General features: G+C 39.7%; 3 protein-coding genes across 3 annotated transcripts; all 3 read right to left on the reverse strand.

The window, feature by feature from the left end:
- Positions 1-3,490: 3,490 nt before the first annotated feature.
- LOC148969580 (extracellular superoxide dismutase [Cu-Zn]-like) lies at positions 3,491-4,261 on the reverse strand. The gene has a single exon (XM_089125627.1). It carries the CDS (start codon positions 4,250-4,252, stop codon positions 3,593-3,595), a length of 660 nt encoding a protein of 219 aa, XP_088981753.1. The 5' UTR covers positions 4,253-4,261; the 3' UTR covers positions 3,491-3,592.
- A 3,480-nt stretch (positions 4,262-7,741) lies between these two features.
- On the reverse strand, positions 7,742-9,117 carry LOC120475835 (extracellular superoxide dismutase [Cu-Zn]). The gene is made up of 2 exons (XM_039666596.2): positions 9,028-9,117; positions 7,742-8,518 (listed from the first exon to the last, which is right to left on the reverse strand). Exon 2 carries the CDS (start codon positions 8,501-8,503, stop codon positions 7,844-7,846), a length of 660 nt encoding a protein of 219 aa, XP_039522530.1. The 5' UTR covers positions 8,504-8,518; positions 9,028-9,117; the 3' UTR covers positions 7,742-7,843.
- Positions 9,118-11,995: 2,878 nt separating this feature from the next.
- Positions 11,996-12,767, reverse strand: LOC148969581 (extracellular superoxide dismutase [Cu-Zn]-like). Its single transcript, XM_089125403.1, has one exon. It carries the CDS (start codon positions 12,755-12,757, stop codon positions 12,098-12,100), a length of 660 nt encoding a protein of 219 aa, XP_088981529.1. The 5' UTR covers positions 12,758-12,767; the 3' UTR covers positions 11,996-12,097.
- Between the last annotated feature and the right edge of the window lie 4,383 nt (positions 12,768-17,150).

Raw genomic sequence — 17,150 nt, forward strand, 5'->3', positions numbered from 1 at the left:
TATAGCCTACAATGAAGATTGGATTCAGTGAAATCATTCCGTTTAAGAACATGGTATGTTTGATAGAATACGGTTTAAAGCTCTGAGAGTAGAAGTTGCATTAGGTAAAACACCACAACCAGATTAAATGTTAATTGACCATAAATGCCCAGTAAATTTAGTACTACACGAACCATATTTCAAAGACAATACAAGTAGTTATGTAATTATATATAGAGAGATAAGCTTGGGTCAAACCAATGACTGTTTCAGCTAACTGCATATACAGTACTTTTAAACTAGAACACAGTTTTATTTACATTTCTATAAACAGGCAATTAAGTCTGAAAACATTATATTCTTGCACTTATGTATATTTTAAAGTTTTATTTACTTAAATGCTAAAGTGCACTTTGTCACAAGGGCAAGTGAAGTGAATTAAAAAAAAAAACAACCTTTTTGTTGTACTAATTCAAGTCAATGTTTGCAAGAATGGAGAGAGAAAAAAACGAATCAAAAAAAGCATAGGACCATCACCGTATAGTTGAAAATCCAAAGAAACACTCCGAAACTTAATCCATGTGCAATCCTGAACTGGGGTTGAGAGAATGTTCCTTTACAATCAAACTGTTGCTCTTATAGGAACTCATGTGGAGCTATAAGTTAACCATATTAGTATGTTAGTCACTAATTAAGTTCACCTGTCTTTCATTTAGCTCCCTTTGTTTGCCTGTGTGTGGGGTGGGGGGGGGGGGGGGACTTGTCAGCCATAGTTTAGGGACAGATATGTACCCAGAAATAAACTAAACCTGAAAAATATCCCCAAACCTATTTTTACTAACAGTCATAGAAAAATAATGTGTGAAAGAACAAATAAACTCTAAATATGAAAAGCCACTGTATGCTGATGATTGTGATGTGTGGCAGTGTTGATGTTTCTTAAACCAACTGCTCAAAGGTTTCTACTGTAAATGTGACTGTTTGTTTTTGACTGTTTTAATTTATGAGATCTCGAGTAATTTCTTGCTTTTTGTACACTCTTTATTTACTTATTCAAGACAGTGCACATTAATGAACAATCTTGCACTCATGTAGAGACTGTAAATGAGCCAGCTAGATTATAGCATAAATTCTCATTTTCATTAGGTACCAGTTAGGTACCACACTACCTTCTATATTGATCCTCAAAACTTGTTGTTCCCATACGGATGCGATGGTCGGATGATTACTGGTTGGGAACTAAACACTTTGATGTCCTGGTTTTTCAAGGCCCATATGTTTGTTGTTATCCATCTCTCGTGCTGTCTTTGAGCTATAATCTCCTCGAAGTTGAAGATCTGGTTCCCTTATGTATGCACTAGTCGGATTATTGTTTGCTTCAAACTAACATTATGATGTTCTGATCTCTCAAAACCAGCCATGATTTGTCCACCCTTCATGACGTCTTTGAGGCCAAATACTTCAAGGACGAGGATTCAGCCCCCGCACCTGTCCCAGAGTTATAGTCACACCAAAGACGAGGAACCCGTTTGGAGCTACGAGCAAAGGCCCCAGTTCACTGTGAGTGTGTGGATTGCAGTGCAGATTGTGGATAGTTGCACGTTTGAAGTGCTTTGCTGAATACATGAGTGTGAGGAGTAAAGTCCCGCCTTAGTTTGTGGCTTTGACCTGCTGGATCGCCTAAACTCGAGGGGCGTTGCGTCTTCCTAACCAGTGTTTGTTGAGTGTGTCTTATATAGCGACCTGAGCAATTCATCCCCCGCTGTCTTAGCCTGCCTGGAAGAGGAGCCATTACCTGTACACCCACCGTTGTTCGGCTTGGAGCCGATTCTTGCTGTCCTGGCTTGTCTTGAAGAGGAGGCATTACCCGTGTACCTACCATTGTCCGGCCTGGAGCCGATCCGTTAGAGACGCGAGTTACTCATCTCCCGTTGCCTTGACTGTCCTGGAAGAAGAGCCATTACCTGTACACCCACCGTTGTTCGGCTTGGAGCCGATTCTTGCTGTCCTGGTCTGTCTTGAAGTGGATCCATTACCCGCGTACTTACCAGGGTTTGGCCTGGAGTTGATCCTTTAAGGACGGGAGTCAGAGATGTCCCCAACTCGGCTCAATGCAGACGGTTGTCGTGCTGGTCCACTGGGGAGACCACACTGTGGTTGCAGCCATTGTGTGTGATGACGCGCCAAGTACCCTGCAGCCATTAACACCGGACAGAAGGAAATAAGTGTAAATGGATGGAAAAGCGTATGCCATTGGAAAGCTACGTCTTAGTTTGTGCTTATCTTGGCGAAAGCGGAGTACAAATCAGCACAAAATTTTAACATCTACTCTCGGGAAATGGAAATCATACAAGCTATGTTGATTCGCAATGCATTAAAGGGTTGAGTGATTAGTGCTCCACATCGCTATCATCTTCCCATTTTTGGTAAAATTAGACAAAAATATTACTAAAGAACTTTGTAATGCAGTTACTTGAATATTTAAGCAAACTACTTATTTACTCTTACTTGAGTCATATTATTTTTCAGTACTTCCACTCAAGTCAATTATTAAGTAACAATACTTTTACTCAACTACAGTTTGTTAGTTTCCACCCCTGCAATTGATATAGTTCTTTAATGCTTCGATTAACTAGCAGAAGACGCTAGCATGGTTTAATGCCCAGTTGTGGCATGTTTACAATGTGCCCCCATTAGAAATGTTATCATATTCTATACTTTTATGAATTCTATTGAGATAACACGACAAACATGTTAATAAAAACTGAGAGTCAATGTTCAGAAATTATTTTGAACTATGCTGTATAGCTGGGTTTTGCGATGTGTTTGTCAAACTCAAATTTGTTTATTTTCAATATAAAAAGCCTTTATTTTACATGAAAAAAAATCATACTGGTAACGTAAAAAAATTGTCTGAATTGTACATTTATTTTTTGATTAGATCAGATAGCATTTTAAGCGGTCATATGTTACAATGTGCCCCTCACATGTTACAATGTACCCCACCTATGGGTCATGTTGTCACATTTCACTTCCATTCTTTCTGGGTAAATTAAGAATCAAGTATACACTGTATTAATAAAACCACAATTGTAATAGACATGTGGGAAAATAAATAACCTAAACCCAAGCAGATTTACACAAACTGATAAAGTCAAAAGGCGTTATGTTGTGCCCCACCCTCCCCTAGCCACCCTTGAGGTGTGGTCACACCCATCAGTGTCATAGCATCAAGCAACGCTCTTTTATCATTTAGAGAAATAGTGTCTATTTATAGACCATTGTCATGCTCTGAAAGTGTAAACCCATTAAGCACAGTACAAGCAAACTTAAACTATAGGATGAACGCAGGTAAAGTGGACATTTTTTTTTAAGAGTGGAGCTGTTTACTATTGGGAGCTATGGCCAAAAAGTCTCTGAAAAGACCAAAACAGACACGAATTGCTGGACACCAGGAAACCAGTCAAAAGCATTGGAAGTGTTTGTAATGGCAATAAATCTAGGGATATCATTTCAGAGTATTAAGAATCACTTTAATGTAGGACATATGCAAACACACAAGGAAAAAGCATGGTTATCCCATTTGAATCTGCTTTTCCACCATATCCGTCTCTCAGTGACCTCCTCCACAGCTTTTCCTGGGGAGCGGTCCAGTCTTCTGCCACAGACTTGGAGAAGTAATACCAATGACACCATAAGCAATTATCGGTCCAGAACACCCACTCAGTTGACTCTCCTCATCTGACCCCATTCCAAAATCACCCTCCTTCTCGTGAACCACCACCGAACGTCCCAGAATGGAATAAGCTCCGAAGAGCTTGGCCTCTGGGAGATCCAGGGACAGCCTTATAACTCCTTTCTCAGAAGCAAAGTTGCCCATGTCTCCAGGACGACTTGGGCGGTCAACACCATTTGAATTGTAAGGAGGACCAACAGTGACGCTGCCTTGACTAAGGTCTCCATACCGATGGACGTCAATGGCACGCTCTTGACGACCCTTGGCAGGGAAACCACGGAGGTTGACTTTCACCTCTAAAACTCCATCGGGGAAGACCTGCTTGAAGAGGATTTGCCCAAAGATCTTTGGCTGGGAAGGTGGCAAATTGGGGCTGGGAGTTACTTCACAAGTGGCATAGATCGTGTTGTTGAACTCCACGACTTCCGGCTGTGGAGCTTCGGCAATGGGTGAACAAACTGGACTTCTAGTCAACTCTCCTCCTTGTATATGCAGCACCAGCAATATCAGAGGGATTTGTAGGACCATTTTCTCCATGTTGATCTTTATAGCCTACAATGAAGATTGGATTCAGTGAAATCATTCCGTTTAAGAACATGGTATGTTTGATAGAATACGGTTTAAAGCTCTGAGAGTAGAAGTTGCATTAGGTAAAACACCACAACCAGATTAAATGTTAATTGACCATAAATGCCCAGTAAATTTAGTACTACACGAACCATATTTCAAAGACAATACAAGTAGTTATGTAATTATATATAGAGAGATAAGCTTGGGTCAAACCAATGACTGTTTCAGCTAACTGCATATACAGTACTTTTAAACTAGAACACAGTTTTATTTACATTTCTATAAACAGGCAATTAAGTCTGAAAACATTATATTCTTGCACTTATGTATATTTTAAAGTTTTATTTACTTAAATGCTAAAGTGCACTTTGTCACAAGGGCAAGTGAAGTGAATTAAAAAAAAAAAAACCTTTTTGTTGTACTAATTCAAGTCAATGTTTGCAAGAATGGAGAGAGAAAAAAACGAATCAAAAAAAGCATAGGACCATCACCGTATAGTTGAAAATCCAAAGAAACACTCCGAAACTTAATCCATGTGCAATCCTGAACTGGGGTTGAGAGAATGTTCCTTTACAATCAAACTGTTGCTCTTATAGGAACTCATGTGGAGCTACAAATTAACCATATTAGTATGTTAGTCACTAATTAAGTTCACCTGTCTTTCATTTAGCTCCCTTTGTTTGCCTGTGGGGGGGGGGGGGGGGGTGGTCAGCCATAGTTTAGGGACAGATATGTACCCAGAAATAAACTAAACCTGAAAAATATCCCCAAACCTATTTTTACTAACAGTCATAGAAAAATAATGTGTGAAAGAACAAATAAACTCTAAATATGAAAAGCCACTGTATGCTGATGATTGTGATGTGTGGCAGTGTTGATGTTTCTTAAACCAACTGCTCAAAGGTTTCTACTGTAAATGTGACTGTTTGTTTTTGACTGTTTTAATTTATGAGATCTCGAGTAATTTCTTGCTTTTTGTACACTCTTTATTTACTTATTCAAGACAGTGCACATTAATGAACAATCTTGCACTCATGTAGAGACTGTAAATGAGCCAGCTAGATTATAGCATAAATTCTCATTTTCATTAGGTACCAGTTAGGTACCACACTACCTTCTATATTGATCCTCAAAACTTGTTGTTCCCATACGGATGCGATGGTCGGATGATTACTGGTTGGGAACTAAACACTTTGATGTCCTGGTTTTTCAAGGCCCATATGTTTGTTGTTATCCATCTCTCGTGCTGTCTTTGAGCTATAATCTCCTCGAAGTTGAAGATCTGGTTCCCTTATGTATGCACTAGTCGGATTATTGTTTGCTTCAAACTAACATTATGATGTTCTGATCTCTCAAAACCAGCCATGATTTGTCCACCCTTCATGACGTCTTTGAGGCCAAATACTTCAAGGACGAGGATTCAGCCCCCGCACCTGTCCCAGAGTTATAGTCACACCAAAGACGAGGAACCCGTTTGGAGCTACGAGCAAAGGCCCCAGTTCACTGTGAGTGTGTGGATTGCAGTGCAGATTGTGGATAGTTGCACGTTTGAAGTGCTTTGCTGAATACATGAGTGTGAGGAGTAAAGTCCCGCCTTAGTTTGTGGCTTTGACCTGCTGGATCGCCTAAACTCGAGGGGCGTTGCGTCTTCCTAACCAGTGTTTGTTGAGTGTGTCTTATATAGCGACCTGAGCAATTCATCCCCCGCTGTCTTAGCCTGCCTGGAAGAGGAGCCATTACCTGTACACCCACCGTTGTTCGGCTTGGAGCCGATTCTTGCTGTCCTGGCTTGTCTTGAAGAGGAGGCATTACCCGTGTACCTACCATTGTCCGGCCTGGAGCCGATCCGTTAGAGACGCGAGTTACTCATCTCCCGTTGCCTTGACTGTCCTGGAAGAAGAGCCATTACCTGTACACCCACCGTTGTTCGGCTTGGAGCCGATTCTTGCTGTCCTGGTCTGTCTTGAAGTGGATCCATTACCCGCGTACTTACCAGGGTTTGGCCTGGAGTTGATCCTTTAAGGACGGGAGTCAGAGATGTCCCCAACTCGGCTCAATGCAGACGGTTGTCGTGCTGGTCCACTGGGGAGACCACACTGTGGTTGCAGCCATTGTGTGTGATGACGCGCCAAGTACCCTGCAGCCATTAACACCGGACAGAAGGAAATAAGTGTAAATGGATGGAAAAGCTAATGCCATTGGAAAGCTACGTCTTAGTTTGTGCTTATCTTGGCGAAAGCGGAGTACAAATCAGCACAAAATTTTAACATCTACTCTCGGGAAATGGAAATCATACAAGCTATGTTGATTCGCAATGCATTAAAGGGTTGAGTGATTAGTGCTCCACATCGCTATCATCTTCCCATTTTTGGTAAAATTAGACAAAAATATTACTAAAGAACTTTGTAATGCAGTTACTTGAATATTTAAGCAAACTACTTATTTACTCTTACTTGAGTCATATTATTTTTCAGTACTTCCACTCAAGTCAATTATTAAGTAACAATACTTTTACTCAACTACAGTTTGTTAGTTTCCACCCCTGCAATTGATATAGTTCTTTAATGCTTCGATTAACTAGCAGAAGACGCTAGCATGGTTTAATGCCCAGTTGTGGCATGTTTACAATGTGCCCCCATTAGAAATGTTATCATATTCTATACTTTTATGAATTCTATTGAGATAACACGACAAACATGTTAATAAAAACTGAGAGTCAATGTTCAGAAATTATTTTGAACTATGCTGTATAGCTGGGTTTTGCGATGTGTTTGTCAAACTCAAATTTGTTTATTTTCAATATAAAAAGCCTTTATTTTACATGAAAAAAAATCATACTGGTAACGTAAAAAAATTGTCTGAATTGTACATTTATTTTTTGATTAGATCAGATAGCATTTTAAGCGGTCATATGTTACAATGTGCCCCTCACATGTTACAATGTACCCCACCTATGGGTCATGTTGTCACATTTCACTTCCATTCTTTCTGGGTAAATTAAGAATCAAGTATACACTGTATTAATAAAACCACAATTGTAATAGACATGTGGGAAAATAAATAACCTAAACCCAAGCAGATTTACACAAACTGATAAAGTCAAAAGGCGTTATGTTGTGCCCCACCCTCCCCTAGCCACCCTTGAGGTGTGGTCACACCCATCAGTGTCATAGCATCAAGCAACGCTCTTTTATCATTTAGAGAAATAGTGTCTATTTATAGACCATTGTCATGCTCTGAAAGTGTAAACCCATTAAGCACAGTACAAGCAAACTTAAACTATAGGATGAACGCAGGTAAAGTGGACATTTTTTTTTAAGAGTGGAGCTGTTTACTATTGGGAGCTATGGCCAAAAAGTCTCTGAAAAGACCAAAACAGACACGAATTGCTGGACACCAGGAAACCAGTCAAAAGCATTGGAAGTGTTTGTAATGGCAATAAATCTAGGGATATCATTTCAGAGTATTAAGAATCACTTTAATGTAGGACATATGCAAACACACAAGGAAAAATCATGATTATCCCATTTGAATCTGCTTTTCCACCATATCCGTCTCTCAGTGACCTCCTCCACAGCTTTTCCTGGGGAGCGGTCCAGTCTTCTGCCACAGACTTGGAGAAGTAATACCAATGACACCATAAGCAATTATCGGTCCAGAACACCCACTCGGTTGACTCTCCTCATCTGACCCCATTCCAAAATCACCCTCCTTCTCGTGAACCACCACCGAACGTCCCAGAATGGAATAAGCCCCGAAGAGCTTGGCCTCTGGGAGATCCAGGGACAGCCTTATAACTCCTTTCTCAGAAGCAAAGTTGCCCATGTCTCCAGGACGACTTGGGCGGTCAACACCATTTGAATTGTAAGGAGGACCAACAGTGACGCTGCCTTGACTAAGGTCTCCATACCGATGGACGTCAATGGCACGCTCTTGACGATCCCTGGCAGGGAAACCACGGAGGTTGACTTTCACCTCTAAAACTCCATCGGGGAAGACCTGCTTGAAGAGGATTTGCCCAAAGATCTTTGGCTGGGAAGGTGGCAAATTGGGGCTGGGAGTTACTTCACAAGTGGCATAGATCGTGTTGTTGAACTCCACGACTTCCGGCTGTGGAGCTTCGGCAATGGGTGAACAAACTGGACTTCTAGTCAACTCTCCTCCTTGTATATGCAGCACCAGCAATATCAGAGGGATTTGTAGGACCATTTTCTCCATGTTGATCTTTATAGCCTACAATGAAGATTGGATTCAGTGAAATCATTCCTTTTAAGAACATGGTATGTTTGATAGAATACGGTTTAAAGCTCTGAGAGTAGAAGTTGCATTAGGTAAAACACCACAACCAGATTAAATGTTAATTGACCATAAATGCCCAGTAAATTTAGTACTACACGAACCATATTTCAAAGACAATACAAGTAGTTATGTAATTATATATAGAGAGATAAGCTTGGGTCAAACCAATGACTGTTTCAGCTAACTGCATATACAGTACTTTTAAACTAGAACACAGTTTTATTTACATTTCTATAAACAGGCAATTAAGTCTGAAAACATTATATTCTTGCACTTATGTATATTTTAAAGTTTTATTTACTTAAATGCTAAAGTGCACTTTGTCACAAGGGCAAGTGAAGTGAATTAAAAAAAAAACAACCTTTTTGTTGTACTAATTCAAGTCAATGTTTGCAAGAATGGAGAGAGAAAAAAACGAATCAAAAAAAGCATAGGACCATCACCGTATAGTTGAAAATCCAAAGAAACACTCCGAAACTTAATCCATGTGCAATCCTGAACTGGGGTTGAGAGAATGCTCCTTTACAATCAAACTGTTGCTCTTATAGGAACTCATGTGGAGCTACAAGTTAACCATATTAGTATGTTAGTCACTAATTAAGTTCACCTGTCTTTCATTTAGCTCCCTTTGTTTGCCTGTGGGGGGGGGGGGGGGGGGGTGGTCAGCCATAGTTTAGGGACAGATATGTACCCAGAAATAAACTAAACCTGAAAAATATCCCCAAACCTATTTTTACTAACAGTCATAGAAAAATAATGTGTGAAAGAACAAATAAACTCTAAATATGAAAAGCCACTGTATGCTGATGATTGTGATGTGTGGCAGTGTTGATGTTTCTTAAACCAACTGCTCAAAGGTTTCTACTGTAAATGTGACTGTTTGTTTTTGACTGTTTTAATTTATGAGATCTCGAGTAATTTCTTGCTTTTTGTACACTCTTTATTTACTTCTTCAAGACAGTGCACATTAATGAACAATCTTGCACTCATGTAGAGACTGTAAATGAGCCAGCTAGATTATAGCATAAATTCTCATTTTCATTAGGTACCAGTTAGGTACCACACTACCTTCCATATTGATCCTCAAAACTTGTTGTTCCCATACGGATGCGATGGTCGTATGATTACTGGTTGGGAACTAAACACTTTGATGTCCTGGTTTTTCAAAGCCCATATGTTTGTTGTTATCCATCTCTCGTGCTGTCTTTGAGCTATAATCTCCTCGAAGTTGAAGATCTGGTTCCCTTATGTATGCACTAGTCGGATTATTGTTTGCTTCAAACTAACATTATGATGTTCTGATCTCTCAAAACCAGCCATGCGTTGTCCACCCTTCATGACGTCTTTGAGGCCAAATACTTCAAGGACGAGGATTCAGCCCCCGCACCTGTCCCAGAGTTATAGTCACACCAAAGACGAGGAACCCGTTTGGAGCTACGAGCAAAGGCCCCAGTTCACTGTGAGTGTGTGGATTGCAGTGCAGATTGTGGATAGTTGCACGTTTGAAGTGCTTTGCTGAATACATGAGTGTGAGGAGTAAAGTCCCGCCTTAGTTTGTGGCTTTGACCTGCTGGATCGCCTAAACTCGAGGGGCGTTGCGTCTTCCTAACCAGTGTTTGTTGAGTGTGTCTTATATAGCGACCTTAGCTATTCATCCCCCGCTGTCTTAGCCTGCCTGGAAGAGGAGCCATTACCTGTACACCCACCGTTGTTCGGCTTGGAGCCGATTCTTGCTGTCCTGGCTTGTCTTGAAGAGGAGGCATTACCCGTGTACCTACCATTGTCCGGCCTGGAGCCGATCCGTTAGAGACGCGAGTTACTCATCTCCCGTTGCCTTGACTGTCCTGGAAGAAGAGCCATTACCTGTACACCCACCGTTGTTCGGCTTGGAGCCGATTCTTGCTGTCCTGGTCTGTCTTGAAGTGGATCCATTACCCGCGTACTTACCAGGGTTTGGCCTGGAGTTGATCCTTTAAGGACGGGAGTCAGAGATGTCCCCAACTCGGCTCAATGCAGACGGTTGTCGTGCTGGTCCACTGGGGAGACCACACTGTGGTTGCAGCCATTGTGTGTGATGACGCGCCAAGTACCCTGCAGCCATTAACACCGGACAGAAGGAAATAAGTGTAAATGGATGGAAAAGCGTATGCCATTGGAAAGCTACGTCTTAGTTTGTGCTTATCTTGGCGAAAGCGGAGTACAAATCAGCACAAAATTTTAACATCTACTCTCGGGAAATGGAAATCATACAAGCTATGTTGATTCGCAATGCATTAAAGGGTTGAGTGATTAGTGCTCCACATCGCTATCATCTTCCCATTTTTGGTAAAATTAGACAAAAATATTACTAAAGAACTTTGTAATGCAGTTACTTGAATATTTAAGCAAACTACTTATTTACTCTTACTTGAGTCATATTATTTTTCAGTACTTCCACTCAAGTCAATTATTAAGTAACAATACTTTTACTCAACTACAGTTTGTTAGTTTCCACCCCTGCAATTGATATAGTTCTTTAATGCTTCGATTAACTAGCAGAAGACGCTAGCATGGTTTAATGCCCAGTTGTGGCATGTTTACAATGTGCCCCCATTAGAAATGTTATCATATTCTATACTTTTATGAATTCTATTGAGATAACACGACAAACATGTTAATAAAAACTGAGAGTCAATGTTCAGAAATTATTTTGAACTATGCTGTATAGCTGGGTTTTGCGATGTGTTTGTCAAACTCAAATTTGTTTATTTTCAATATAAAAAGCCTTTATTTTACATGAAAAAAAATCATACTGGTAACGTAAAAAAATTGTCTGAATTGTACATTTATTTTTTGATTAGATCAGATAGCATTTTAAGCGGTCATATGTTACAATGTGCCCCTCACATGTTACAATGTACCCCACCTATGGGTCATGTTGTCACATTTCACTTCCATTCTTTCTGGGTAAATTAAGAATCAAGTATACACTGTATTAATAAAACCACAATTGTAATAGACATGTGGGAAAATAAATAACCTAAACCCAAGCAGATTTACACAAACTGATAAAGTCAAAAGGCGTTATGTTGTGCCCCACCCTCCCCTAGCCACCCTTGAGGTGTGGTCACACCCATCAGTGTCATAGCATCAAGCAACGCTCTTTTATCATTTAGAGAAATAGTGTCTATTTATAGACCATTGTCATGCTCTGAAAGTGTAAACCCATTAAGCACAGTACAAGCAAACTTAAACTATAGGATGAACGCAGGTAAAGTGGACATTTTTTTTTTAAGAGTGGAGCTGTTTACTATTGGGAGCTATGGCCAAAAAGTCTCTGAAAAGACCAAAACAGACACGAATTGCTGGACACCAGGAAACCAGTCAAAAGCATTGGAAGTGTTTGTAATGGCAATAAATCTAGGGATATCATTTCAGAGTATTAAGAATCACTTTAATGTAGGACATATGCAAACACACAAGGAAAAAGCATGGTTATCCCATTTGAATCTGCTTTTCCACCATATCCGTCTCTCAGTGACCTCCTCCACAGCTTTTCCTGGGGAGCGGTCCAGTCTTCTGCCACAGACTTGGAGAAGTAATACCAATGACACCATAAGCAATTATCGGTCCAGAACACCCACTCGGTTGACTCTCCTCATCTGACCCCATTCCAAAATCACCCTCCTTCTCGTGAACCACCACCGAACGTCCCAGAATGGAATAAGCCCCGAAGAGCTTGGCCTCTGGGAGATCCAGGGACAGCCTTATAACTCCTTTCTCAGAAGCAAAGTTGCCCATGTCTCCAGGACGACTTGGGCGGTCAACACCATTTGAATTGTAAGGAGGACCAACAGTGACGCTGCCTTGACTAAGGTCTCCATACCGATGGACGTCAATGGCACGCTCTTGACGACCCTTGGCAGGGAAACCACGGAGGTTGACTTTCACCTCTAAAACTCCATCGGGGAAGACCTGCTTGAAGAGGATTTGCCCAAAGATCTTTGGCTGGGAAGGTGGCAAATTGGGGCTGGGAGTTACTTCACAAGTGGCATAGATCGTGTTGTTGAACTCCACGACTTCCGGCTGTGGAGCTTCGGCAATGGGTGAACAAACTGGACTTCTAGTCAACTCTCCTCCTTGTATATGCAGCACCAGCAATATCAGAGGGATTTGTAGGACCATTTTCTCCATGTTGATCTTTATAGCCTACAATGAAGATTGGATTCAGTGAAATCATTCCGTTTAAGAACATGGTATGTTTGATAGAATACGGTTTAAAGCTCTGAGAGTAGAAGTTGCATTAGGTAAAACACCACAACCAGATTAAATGTTAATTGACCATAAATGCCCAGTAAATTTAGTACTACACGAACCATATTTCAAAGACAATACAAGTAGTTATGTAATTATATATAGAGAGATAAGCTTGGGTCAAACCAATGACTGTTTCAGCTAACTGCATATACAGTACTTTTAAACTAGAACACAGTTTTATTTACATTTCTATAAACAGGCAATTAAGTCTGAAAACATTATATTCTTGCACTTATGTATATTTTAAAGTTTTATTTACTTAAATGCTAAAGTGCACTTTGTCACAAGGGCAAGTGAAGTGAATTAAAAAAAAAACAACCTTTTTGTTGTACTAATTCAAGTCAATGTTTGCAAGAATGGAGAGAGAATAAAACGAATCAAAAAAAGCATAGGACCATCACCGTATAGTTGAAAATCCAAAGAAACACTCCGAAACTTAATCCATGTGCAATCCTGAACTGGGGTTGAGAGAATGTTCCTTTACAATCAAACTGTTGCTCTTATAGGAACTCATGTGGAGCTATAAGTTAACCATATTAGTATGTTAGTCACTAATTAAGTTCACCTGTCTTTCATTTAGCTCCCTTTGTTTGCCTGTGTGGGGGGGGGGGGGGGGACTTGTCAGCCATAGTTTAGGGACAGATATGTACCCAGAAATAAACTAAACCTGAAAAATATCCCCAAACCTATTTTTACTAACAGTCATAGAAAAATAATGTGTGAAAGAACAAATAAACTCTAAATATGAAAAGCCACTGTATGCTGATGATTGTGATGTGTGGCAGTGTTGATGTTTCTTAAACCAACTGCTCAAAGGTTTCTACTGTAAATGTGACTGTTTGTTTTTGACTGTTTTAATTTATGAGATCTCGAGTAATTTCTTGCTTTTTGTACACTCTTTATTTACTTCTTCAAGACAGTGCACATTAATGAACAATCTTGCACTCATGTAGAGACTGTAAATGAGCCAGCTAGATTATAGCATAAATTCTCATTTTCATTAGGTACCAGTTAGGTACCACACTACCTTCTATATTGATCCTCAAAACTTGTTGTTCCCATACGGATGCGATGGTCGGATGATTACTGGTTGGGAACTAAACACTTTGATGTCCTGGTTTTTCAAGGCCCATATGTTTGTTGTTATCCATCTCTCGTGCTGTCTTTGAGCTATAATCTCCTCGAAGTTGAAGATCTGGTTCCCTTATGTATGCACTAGTCGGATTATTGTTTGCTTCAAACTAACATTATGATGTTCTGATCTCTCAAAACCAGCCATGCGTTGTCCACCCTTCATGACGTCTTTGAGGCCAAATACTTTAAGGACGAGGATTCAGCCCCCGCACCTGTCCCAGAGTTATAGTCACACCAAAGACGAGGAACCCGTTTGGAGCTACGAGCAAAGGCCCCAGTTCACTGTGAGTGTGTGGATTGCAGTGCAGATTGTGGATAGTTGCACGTTTGAAGTGCTTTGCTGAATACATGAGTGTGAGGAGTAAAGTCCCGCCTTAGTTTGTGGCTTTGACCTGCTGGATCGCCTAAACTCGAGGGGCGTTGCGTCTTCCTAACCAGTGTTTGTTAAGTGTGTCTTATATAGCGACCTGAGCAATTCATCCCCCGCTGTCTTAGCCTGCCTGCAAGAGGAGCCATTACCTGTACACCCACCGTTGTTCGGCTTGGAGCCGATTCTTGCTGTCCTGGCTTGTCTTGAAGAGGAGGCATTACCCGTGTACCTACCATTGTCCGGCCTGGAGCCGATCCGTTAGAGACGCGAGTTACTCATCTCCCGTTGCCTTGACTGTCCTGGAAGAAGAGCCATTACCTGTACACCCACCGTTGTTCGGCTTGGAGCCGATTCTTGCTGTCCTGGTCTGTCTTGAAGTGGAGCCATTACCCGCGTACTTACCAGGGTTTGGCCTGGAGTTGATCCTTTAAGGACGGGAGTCAGAGATGTCCCCAACTCGGCTCAATGCAGACGGTTGTCGTGCTGGTCCACTGGGGAGACCACACTGTGGTTGCAGCCATTGTGTGTGATGACGCGCCAAGTACCCTGCAGCCATTAACACCGGACAGAAGGAAATAAGTGTAAATGGATGGAAAAGCGTATACCATTGGAAAGCTACGTCTTAGTTTGTGCTTATCTTGGCGAAAGCGGAGTACAAATCAGCACAAAATTTGGTCCCACTTTATATTAAGTGGCTTTAAGTACTATGTACTTACATTGAAATTAATAATTTGATACAATGGACTTATTGTGTACATACATGCTTTTACATTGTACTTATATTTTGAAAATACCTGCATGTAATTACAGCTGTAATTAATAAATGTAATTACATTTGTAATTACACAGTTGACCCTTCCCTTACACCTTAACCCACCCTTAAACCGACCTATACAACCACACCTAACCCTAACCCTACCCATATCACTCCTCAATAGCAACAACATTTTTTACAATACAACCTGAACAAAATAAGTACATTGTACTTATTTTTCGATGTAAGTACATAGTACTTAAAGCCACTTAATATAAAGTGGGACCCAAAATTTTAACATCTACTCTCGGGAAATGGAAATCATACAAGCTATGTTGATTCGCAATGCATTAAAGGGTTGAGTGATTAGTGCTCCACATCGCTATCATCTTCCCATTTTTGGTAAAATTAGACAAAAATATTACTAAAGAACTTTGTAATGCAGTTAGTTGAATATTTAAGCAAACTACTTATTTACTCTTACTTGAGTCATATTATTTTTCAGTACTTCCACTCAAGTCAATTATTAAGTAACAATACTTTTACTCAACTACAGTTTGTTAGTTTCCACCTCTGCAATTGATATAGTTCTTTAATGCTTCGATTAACTAGCAGAAGACGCTAGCATGGTTTAATGCCCAGTTGTGGCATGTTTACAATGTGCCCCCATTACAAATGTTATCATATTCTATACTTTTATGAATTCTATTGAGACAACATGACAAACATGTTAATAAAAACTGAGAGTCAATGTTCAGAAATTATTTTGAACTATGCTGTATAGCTGGGTTTTGCGATGTGTTTGTCAAACTCAAATTTGTTTATTTTTAATATAAAAAGCCATTATTTTACATAAAAAAAAATCATACTGGTAACGTAAAAAAAATTGTCTGAATTGTATATTTATTTTTTGATTAGATCAGATGGCATTTTAAGCGGTCATATGTTACAATGTGCCCCTCACATGTTACAATGTACCCCACCTATGGGTCATGTTGTCACATTTCACTTCCATTCTTTCTGGGTAAATTAATACTTCCCAGAGAACTACTGAAAAAGTTTATTTACAATCTAGTAACTACTATTTACTAAAAGAAACTCTTATTAACAAATTAGTAAGTAATAGGTCACAGATGAAAGTGTTACTACATACTTCTTTGGGAATTACTAATTATTTGGATTCGTATTATAAAGTGAAGATCATTGGAACTAACTAGTAATTACTCAAGTGTTACTAAAGACATTTTCTAAAAGTATACTAAAGTTCACCAAAAATCTCAAACGTTTGCACAAATCATGACTAGATCATGTAGTAACACTTGAGTCATTACTAGTTAGTTCCAACGATCTTCACTTTATAATACGGATCCAAATAATTAGTAAGTAATGGCTCACAGATGAAAGTGTTACTAGATACTTCTGTGGGAATAACTAATTATTTTTATCCGTATTATAAAGTGAAGATCATTGGAACTAACTAGTAATTACTCAAGTGTTACAACATGATCTAGTCATGATTTGTGCAAACGTTTGAGATTTTTGGTGAACTTTAGTATACTTTTAGAAAATGTCTTTAGTATCACTTGAGTAATTACTAGTTAGTTCCAATGATCTTTATAATAAGAATCCAAATAATTAGTAATTCCCGCAGAAGTATCTAGCAACACTTTCATCTGTGAGCTATTACTTACTAATTCGTTAATAAGAATTTCTTTTAGTTAATAGTAGTTACTAGATTCTTAATAAACTTTTTCAGTAGTTCTCTGGGATAGTTATTGATTACTTAACTACTACTTTCGTCTGTGCGCTATTACTCACTAGTTAGTTAATCAGAGTTTCTTGTTAGTTAATAATAGTTACTAGATTGTTAATATTGTGTTACTCATTAGTTCTTGTGTAGTTATTCATTAACGAAGGAACCGTATTCTAAAGTGTACCCAACATGGGCCTTGAAAAACCAGGACATCAAAGTGTTTAGTTCCCAACCAGTAATCATCCGACCATCACATCCG

Source organism: Pimephales promelas, chromosome 22 (assembly GCF_988280905.1).
Source record: "Pimephales promelas chromosome 22, fPimPro1.hap1.1, whole genome shotgun sequence".
Lineage (NCBI taxonomy): Eukaryota > Metazoa > Chordata > Actinopteri > Cypriniformes > Leuciscidae > Pimephales > Pimephales promelas.

What these genes read in the sequence shown, in the direction of transcription:
- LOC148969580 (XM_089125627.1), bottom strand. Translation starts at nt 4,252, where the DNA reads ATGGAGAAAATGGTCCTACAAATCCCTCTGATATTGCTGGTGCTGCAT.
- LOC120475835 (XM_039666596.2), bottom strand. Translation starts at nt 8,503, where the DNA reads ATGGAGAAAATGGTCCTACAAATCCCTCTGATATTGCTGGTGCTGCAT.
- LOC148969581 (XM_089125403.1), bottom strand. Translation starts at nt 12,757, where the DNA reads ATGGAGAAAATGGTCCTACAAATCCCTCTGATATTGCTGGTGCTGCAT.